Genomic DNA, 10,015 nt, shown 5'->3' with positions numbered 1-10,015 from the left:
AGAAACGAGTTATTTTAAATTGTAATAATATATCAGAATTTTGCAGATTTTACTGTATTTTTCATCAAAGAAATGCAGCCTTGGTCAGCTGAAGAGACGTCTTTTGAAACATTATAAATCTCGCCACCCCCAAACTTTTTAACTGTAGTGTATAAAATGCAGTATTGTAATTATACTATTAAATCTGTCTCAGACATGATCATATCTGAAGGCTGCTGAGATTTATATGAGGTAAAGTGAGAATGTGATAAAAGTCACCAAAGTGAGGTTTCCTTCACAAGATGCTCTGTTCTGTCAGCAGGCTGCAATTGCTGTAATTTCAGTTCCTGAAGGACCTCCAGGTGTGTGTTTGTGTGTCCTGTCATCATCATCATCATCATCATCATCATCATCATCATCATCACAGGAGCAGCAGGAACACAGTGAGTAAATATGTCATCACAAACATGCAAACATCACTGGTAAAAACTCCAGCATTCTTATACTGTATGTGTGTCCTTTCCATCTCACGTGAATATGCACACATACACATGCATGCTGCTAATAATGCGTGCCAATGTGAGAATGTGCCATAAAAGTGTAGCTTGTAAAGAGGCTGTTTTACTACATGAGTAATTTCCAGAGAAGTTTATGTTGTAATGTAACGCCAGCAGGCAAAAGCAACCGTAACCTTAGCACTGCAAGCCTTGGCACATTCAAACACTTTGTCGTCTTTGAAAACATCTCAATATAATTTGAAAGCTGTAGCTCAGATAGCATCTTTATGAATGACTTTAGACTCTTAAAATAAAGGTTCTTTTATTGGCGCCTGGCTCCATGATGAACCTTTAACATCCATGGAATCTTTATAGTGGGAAAAAGTTCTTTAGACTAAAATGTTCTTCATACAAAAACAAATGGTTATTTGAAAAACGATTCACTATCTAGAGATACTAATGCAAAAATGTTGCACTGCATTAATAGAAACAAGCAGCCATGAACCTATAGAATATAGAAGCCTGCTTGCCACAGGATTACCCTTGGAATTTCGAGTTTACATCCTGCAATTCTTTTTTTCCCTCAGAACTTTATATCTTTGAATTCTGACTTCAAGTTTATATGCAATTTTTTTTTTTTTTTCCACTTTTGATTTCCGAGTTTACGTCTCACTTGCATTTTCAAATGTTTTTTTTTCTTCACTTTTGAATTTTAGAATTTAGAATTTTCAATTATGAAGTTTAGATCTCGTAATTTTCCCTCCCCTGAGAATTCAGAGTTTATATCTTGGAATTCTGACCCTTTTTTTTGTTTTTGGAAATACAAGTTTACACCTTGCAATTCTTTTTTTTTTCAGAACTTTGTTTACATTGCAAATCTTTTTTGCCCTGAGAATTCTGAGTTTATATTTCTTAAAAAGTCATATTCTGACTTTTTCCCCTTGAAATTCTAAATTTACACCGTCTTTTTTTTTCATAACTCAGAGTTTACATCTTGCAATTCCATTTTTTTTTTCACTTTCGAATTTCCCATTTACATCTCTCAGAACTCCAGGATATAATTTTCAATTCCCCTTGACATTTTCTCAGAAGTCAGAGTTTAAATCTTGCAATTCATTTTTTCACTTTTGAATTCTGAGTTTAGATCTCCTATTTCTATTTTTTCTCAGAATTCCAAGTTTACAATTTTTTTATAGAACTTATATTTTGAAATTGCTATTGTTCTTTTTTTACTTTTGAATTCAGCTTTTTATTGCAATTCTTTATTTTCCCTCCAGAATTCAGAGTTTACATCTTGCAGTTGTTCTGTTTTACTCAGGAATTGTGAGATATAAACTCAGAGGTCTACTTTTTATGTTATAATTCCAAGTTTACATCTCAAATTTTTTCACCCGCCATGGAATAAAAAAAAAAAAAAAAAAGGGAATTGTGACTTTTTATCTCGCAATTCAGACTTTTCTGTCTCACAAATGCAAGTTTGTATTCCAGTTTACACTTTTCTTCTCAGAAGTGAGAGTTCACATCTAACGTGTCTGAATGTATATCTTTTTACTTATTTTGCTTTTTGCCCCTTAAAATTGCAAGAAAAAATACATAATTGTTGGATAAAAGTGAGCAATTATTTTTTATTCTCTAGTGGAAACAGGTTGCCATAAAACCTTCTATTGCAAATGTAAATGTTTGTTTAGATGCAAATGCTTATTTGTAGTTCAGGAGAGTGTTCTTCAGGTCAAAGCAGCACATCAGTTGCACACAGTCTCTTTATTAAAAAACAGTTGATTTATTTATGTTCAGTTCAGCATATTTACAGTTCGGTAACAACTTTTTACACATGCAGCATAAGATTTAAACAGTCTATAATAAATAACATTCATTCAATAGAGATGAAACGCTCGGATATTATTTACAATAGCAAAATGTCAGCATGCTGGTGTTCTCAAAACATGACACAATCAGATCAAACCCCTCTGGATTCCTTAAAAGTCTGATTCCTTTCACTCAGTGTGGCATACTACTTAAGTTGTCTGCTCTGCTAATATAAATGATATATGCTGAGATATAATATGCTGATATATCATGTGTAATAGACACAGTACCACCTTTTCATTTCCCAAAATGAGCAGAATAACACTGTGTGAAATGCTGAATGCCATAATGCAATGCTTTTGACTTGAGCTTTAATCTATCATCATCTTTACTCATTGTTTAATCAGACAGCTAAATGGCAAGACATTTTAAACAAATGTGGCATTTGCCAATTTTCAACGATTGACAGATGCCACACGCTGAATTAAACCTACAGTATGACAAGGTCATGTGACAAATGTAGCATACTACTGCTGGAAGTATTCAGTATGCTAGTATTCCACTGGGTACAGACCTGCTGAGATTCACAGTAAACTTCAACCTGTGCCCTACAGAGCACAACAGCAGAAAAACCCCACTCATTTTCTCCATAGGGAACTGGTTTTTAATGATAAATTATAAATCCTTAAAAACAGACCTACTATCAACTACAAGGTTGTTGATTAATGAAGTATGTATTTCTTGAGGCATCATTTCAACTTACTTTTTTAATAATCATGTTTAACAGTGGAATTCCTGGTGAAAAACTATATTGCCATTGATCCAGCAGATACTGGCATCAGGCAAATTAAAATAAATTAAAACTTTTCCTCAGAACTGTCTGTATCTTGCAATTTAATATTTATAATAAAAAAATTACTTTCCCCCCTGAGAATTTCAAGTTTACATCTGAAAGTGTTTATTTTAAATTCAGAATTCCGCATTAATTTCTTGCAATTCTTTTTTTTTTCTTGGCATTCCGAGTTGGAATTCATTTCGCAATTCTCACTCTTTTTCTTAGGAGTTTACATCTCACAATTCTTTTTTTTCTCAGAACTCTGAGCTTATATCTTGCAATTCAAATTTTTTTACTTTATAATTCCAAGTTTACATCTTGCATGTTTTTTTGTTATTTTTTTTTTTTTAACCCTCAGAATTCTGAGCTTATTTCTAGCAATTGTGACTTTTTATCCTTTGGAATTCCGAATTTACATCTTGCTATTTTTTTCCCCCTTAGAACTCCAAGTTTATATCTTGCAAGTTCTGTTTATATATATATATATATATATATATAATTCCAAGATTACATCTCAAAATTCTGACTTTTTTCCCTCAGAATTTCAGGTTTACATCTCACAACTGTTTTTTTTTTTTTTACATTCAGAATTCTGAGTTTATTTCTAGCAATTTTTACTTTTTTCCCCCTGAAATTCCGAGTTTAGATTTCATAGTTCTGACTTTTTGGAATTACCCATGATTCAGCAGACACTGGCATCAGGCAAATTAAAAATTTAATTAAAACAATTAAATACTTTTTTCAGCACTCTATAATTCCAAGTTTTATCTTAAAATTCAGACATTTCCCCCCTCAGAATTTCATTTTTTTTTTTTTAATTCAGAATTCAGAGTTTCTTGCAATTATTTTTTTTCTTGCAATTCCAAGTTTACATTTCGCAATTCAGATTTTTTTACTTAGATTTACGAGATGTAAACTTGGAATTCTAAAATTATTACAAGATGTAAACTCAGAGTTCTGAGGAAAAAAAGAATTGTGAAATGTAAACTTGGAACTCTAAAAAAAATTAATTACAAGATGATTACCCATGATTCAGCAGAAACTGGCATCAGGCAAATTGAAAATTAAAATTAAAATTAATTTTTTCAGAACTCTGTTTATATCCTGCAATTTCAAATTTTTATTTTATAATTCCAAGTTTTATCTTAAAATGCAGACTTTTCTCCCCTCAGAATTTCACGTTTACATCTCTTTAAGGTCTTTTTTTTTTTCAGAATTCAGAGTTTCTTGCAATTATTTTTTTTTCCTGGAATTCCAAGTTTACATCTCAAATTACTGACTTTTTTCGCTCAGAATTTTTTCAAGTAATTACAAGATATAAACTCAGAGTTCTGAGGAAAAAAAGAATTACGAAATGTATACTTGGAATTCCAAGAAAAAAAATTAATTGCAAGAAACTCTGAATTCTGAAAAACATAATTTTATTATTATTATTTGCTTCATAGACTGTTTAAAACCCCTACGGCAAAAAATGAATGGGAAAAACACTTCCAGTACTAATGCTGCTGGAAAAAGCGTCCGGAAACTATTCCACTCTATTATGACCTCACCGAGTAGGCGGAGCTTCACAAGTCCACCCATTTCATTGGCTCTCACCTTATTGCGTGTCACTTCAAAAACAGCACGTCCTTCATCCAAAGGCACGTCTAGTTTGCTGGTTAACTTGAGACGAAGTTGATCAACCAGCATCACACCTCATAAATCTCTTTCTTGGCATTTACACACAAACACTAGTTCATGAATCCAAAACCCCTGCATTTCATAAATTCTAATGCATTCTGAGTACATGAATGTAGATGTACTCATATATCAGGGACTCAATATACATGTTTATGCATCCAGCGCGTGTGGCATTCAATCTGTGTATATACATATTTATATATATCTATGTGAAATGTGTATGTGGCCGAGTCCAGCAGGATTATATTTCCTAAAGCAACAGTCCATATGTCTATGTATATGTATGTGTGTGTGTGTGTGTGTGTGTGTGTGTATTCCCTCCCGTTGGTCCCGTAACCACGTTCAACACCTGTATCTGTGTGCGCCGCACAGTACGTCGATTCTCCATCACACACACACGTGCGTTTACACAGCTACCTCCTTTTCCTCAGACTGCTCTCCAAGCGGCTGAGCTCCTCGTATCCCTGGTAGAAGAGCTCGAGTTCGCGGCCTCCCCAGCTCCGCCAGACAGCCAGGCACCAGGCCATGTTTTCTTTACGGAAGCCGCACACAACGGTGTCCTTTGCGACGAGCGCCGCCTCCGCCAGAGTCCTGAGAGACGGACGAGAGGAAGAGTGAGCGAGAGCTTTCGCTGAAAATAACCCGCGCGGCAGACTCTTCGCAGAATTATCATAGAGGAGCAGTTTACGGGCCTGAAAGCCTCGACTGTGCAATGAATCAGGGCTCTACGCTTACTTTTCTTGTGAGGAGCACTTGTGCTCCTAACTTAAAAAATTTAGGAGCACAGTCCAAATTTTAGGAGCACATTCTAAACAATAATCCAAAAATCTGATAAAAAATTTGCCTTCCCATTACGAGGTGATATTTGACTCCTTAAAGGGATTTACAGGGGAATTTAACCTTTGTTTTTACCTTTTCATGTGTTTAATGAGGCTCAGAGGTGGCAGGAGTGCAATCAAATTCATAAATTCATGTTGAGATTAATGTTTTAAATCTAATTTTTAGGGCCGGGACTCGATTAAAAAATTTAATCTAATTAATTAGAGGCTTTGTAATTAATTAATCGCATTTTAATCGCATATAAATATTTGACCTGAGAACAGTGAGAAGTAAGTTTTTTTTATATGGATTTTTAGTATACCATTGAATAATGACTGAATACATAAGCTTAAGCAACAAAATATTGTTTATTTTTGTTCAACCAAGTCCAACAGACCAGTGCAATATTGCCATTAAGTGTAGCAATAGGCTCGATGTGCTACAGTGAGATGCGAATTCCTTGTTGCATAGCTTGCACACAACCATGCTCTTATCGACGCTTCCATCCATTCGTTTTTTATAACAAAATTTCCCATCCACAGGGCCAACCAAAGCGGTCCATCAGCTTTTTTGTCCATGTTCACTGTGGTTTGTTTTGCTGCGTCCCAATTCGCCTACTTATACTATGCCCTATAAGTATGTACTCTTTTTGTGAAGAAAAGTACATACTTTTGAGTATGTAGCAGAATAGTAGGCAAGCTTTGGGACATACTTCGTCATAACTGCTTCTTTAACGGACGCTCTGTTGCTTAGTTACCTGAATCCTGTCACTGTTTAAACTGCCCTGTCAATCATCACAGTTAACATTATCTACATTTCGTTTAATTTGTTTTCCTACCGTATTAGAGAGAAATTAAGAGGCACGTTCTTTAACGAGTCTTTCATGCCGAGAACTCTGCTCTTGTGATTGCTTAATTATGCATTTAAACGTTAATGACCAAACCTATCATTATAAATGTTGCTGCACATGGAATATAACGCGGATAACATTTAAAAAATATTTGTTATCAGGTTACACACTGATTATTTATCACTCAAACCCCTTTCTCTACCTGTCCGTTGGTCGCGCATATCCTCCATGTTTGTAGTTTTTTAACACTTTTTATGCGTGTTTGTAGTTCTAATCGAATCCTCGTTCACGGCGCAGTGTGTTGTGGGCAATATTAGCCGTTAGAGTGTGAATTGATCGTTAAGTAGTAGACCATCCGGGAATCTTTGGAATACTTTTTTAAACATACTACGATTTGGGACATACAATACTATTTAGGACGGACAAAGCTTGTCTGAACGCTAGTTGGTGCTCCAGTATAATCGGTCCGCCGAATCTCATCCAGTGAGAAACGTTCCGCGGTGCAAAACTAAGTGCGATTAAAATGCGTTAAAAAAAATTAACGCGTTATTTTTGTGTAATTAATTAATCTAAATTAACGCATTAAAGTCCCGGCCCTAATAATTTTTTTAAATACAGAAATATTAAAGATTTAAATAACTGATAGATCTGCCAGCAGGTGGCGGCAAGACACTAATTTAATTAATAAATCGTATCATTCATTTGGTTTGAACGGCTGGTTCGTTCAGGAATAAAGCAAGTGACTCTCTTTATGAATGGGAAATTGAATCATTTCACTAGATTCGTTTAAAAACGCACGTTCATTCATAAACGAAACACCGCTGTGTTTGAGTGGAGATGTGCTGCGGCTCAGGTGTGACTTGTTTCAGACTAATTTTGACAACAAAAGGCACTAGTGTTATAGTCAGACAATGTAATAATAACTTCTTGTTTATTTAACTGCTGTATTAAATCAATAGCTCATTTACAAACTCCCTTAAAAATTAGTAAAAGCTTAGTTTGCGATATCACAAAGCCCTATTATAATCAAGGACGCTGTCTATACTGCACAATCAGTCTCTTATTTACACTTTCTCTACACTTTATTTCTGAAATGATTGGTGCGATATGTCTGTGATACATTACTGTTGAGTAATGTATCACAGACATATCGCACCAATCATTTCAGAAATAAAGTGTAGAGAAAGTGTTTCTGTTGCAAAAACACAGAAAATTAAAATCTCCCCTGAGCGCAAACACAAATGTGCTGATGGGGTCAGTCGCACATGGTGCTCCTAAATATTATTTCACAGTCGCACACAGTAATTTTTAGTCGCAAAAGCGAGTGAAATGGTCGCACTGTAGAGCTCTGTCAATGTGTGTTTACGCCGAGAGCTGACGGCGGGCCGACAGAGACTGGTTTATGATAAACGTTTCATAACAAGGCTAACTTAAGCGAAAACTATCTCTAAAAACGTACAAAAAACACTAAGCTGGTAGACATTCCTGCGTTCTTCAAAAAGGTTGTGATCATTAAGACACTAATTAAATTATTTATGAAACGCCGGTGTGTTTTATCATTCTGGCTGCTTTCCGGTTGTGTAATTGATGATTTCTTTGTTTTCTCACTGTTCTGTCCTTCAGCCTGTGGCCTGGAAAGCGATCAAACACCGTCATGATGAAGGACGTATCAATTCTCTTAATTAAAATGTGAGAAGGTGAGGAACAAGGAGAAAAGAGGCGTCCAGAGGAGATACACACAGGTGCAGATCTGATGCATACAAGCCTTTTCTTTTACAATAGTTGGTCATGTTTTACGCATATTTAAACGAAGAAGAAGAAACGATTTCTTGTATTGCAGGTCTAAGTTTTGTTTAATACAGTTTAAAATAAATATATTTCTATAATAAATTATTTAATTTAAATAATAAAAAATTAATAAATAAGTAATTTATTGTAATTTATTTAAAAAAATACAAACTAGCTTATTTATAAAATACAAATGAAAAAATAGTAAAATAAATATGGTAGTTTTAAAGCAATGTTAAAAATGAAATTCAAATAAACAAATACACACTTATTATGTGTGTGTGTACGTATATATTTACTTATAATTTATAAATATAAAAATACAGTAATTTCAAGGCTATATTAAAAATGGAATAAAAACATGGTGTCATGATGAAGGACGTATCATTTAATTGAAATTAATTAAAATGTAAGAAGGTGAGGAACAAGGAGAAAAGAGGCGTCCAGAGGAGATACACAGGTGCAGATCCGATGCATACAGCCTTTTTCTTTTACAATAGTTGGTCTTGTTTTACATGTTTTTCATATATTTGAAAAAAAAAAAAAAAAAAAAAAAGATTTCTTGTATTGCAGGTCAAAGGTTTGATTAATACAATTTGTTTAATACAATCTAAAATAAATATATGTATTTTAATATATATTTTTAATATATATATATATATATATATATATATATATATATATATATTAAAAATATATATAAAAATACATATATTTATTATATATATATATAATTTAATAAATTATTTTTATGTGTGTGTGTGTGTGTGTGTACACATAATATATTTGTTTCTTAATATATTATAAATATGTATTTGTATATTATAATATTTATAATAAATAAATAATAAAATAGATAAATATGGTAGTTTAAACGCAATGTTAAAAAATAAAATTTAAATAGATATTTTGTGTGTACACATTTGTTTATAACATAAACTACATAAATAAAATAAATACAGTAGTTTAAAAGCAATATTAAATATAAAATTTAAATAAATAAATACATTTTATGTATGTGTGCACATATTTATTTACAATATATAAATAAAAAAATAAATACATAAATATGGTAGTTTAAAAGCAATGTTAAAAATTCAATTGCCCAGAGGAGACATTTAGCCATCTCTGTTTTCAAGTTTTGATTTCATTTTTTAGATCAATCCATTTAATCAGTTATTCGACTATATTTTAGTGCGAATGCATGCAGATTGAAATATTTTCCAAATTAAGTTTTGATTGTTTTTTTCTTCTAGCAGAAAGAGTGCATTTGAGAGTGTTTCTCCTCAAAAATCAATGCAGAAGTCATCTGAAGAATCTGTCTGGGCTTGTTTACGACAGCAGAGCGCTATATCCATCACTGATTTTGGTTAGCCACAGGCGATGGGTGTCTGGAATGGTGTATGTGGACACTGTGTGGGTATTAATGCGCGTGTTTGCGTGTGACTGGTCGCTGACACACGTACCCGTACTCGGACACTGCAGGCGCCGTCAACACAGCGATCACTCGACCCCTGAGCGAGCCTGACTGCTGCTGCTGCACCTCGATCACCATGATGTCTCCTCCACGCCTGCCAAAACACACACAAAAACACGTCAAGAGATCAGACCGCTGGCACCTCACACTTCATCTCACAGATTAACATAGCACAATTAAAGCACTTAAATTAAAAAAAAAACAAATCTGTTGACAATACATTGAATGAGCACTGTGCTACGTCCGAACAGATTGCATTATTTTATGTATAATCATTTTACTGT

General features: G+C 33.6%; 1 protein-coding gene across 1 annotated transcript in view; it reads right to left on the bottom strand.

Moving 5' to 3' along the window:
- Nucleotides 1-2,234: 2,234 nt before the first annotated feature.
- lrrk1 (leucine-rich repeat kinase 1) overlaps nt 2,235-10,015 on the bottom strand; it is a 107,891-nt gene continuing 100,110 nt past the window's right edge. Inside the window, exons 18-19 of the mRNA XM_073836722.1 lie at nt 9,721-9,825; nt 2,235-5,388 (exon numbers count right to left, since the gene is read on the bottom strand). Coding sequence (XP_073692823.1) covers nt 5,211-5,388; nt 9,721-9,825 — 283 coding nt within the window. The 3' untranslated portion in view covers nt 2,235-5,210. The remainder of the gene's footprint in view (nt 5,389-9,720; nt 9,826-10,015) is intronic.

This window comes from Garra rufa, chromosome 3 (assembly GCF_049309525.1).
Source record: "Garra rufa chromosome 3, GarRuf1.0, whole genome shotgun sequence".
Classification (NCBI taxonomy): Eukaryota; Metazoa; Chordata; class Actinopteri; order Cypriniformes; family Cyprinidae; genus Garra; species Garra rufa.
The sequence above is the reverse complement of the archived record's forward strand: the minus strand, read 5'-3'. Positions and strand labels throughout refer to the sequence as shown.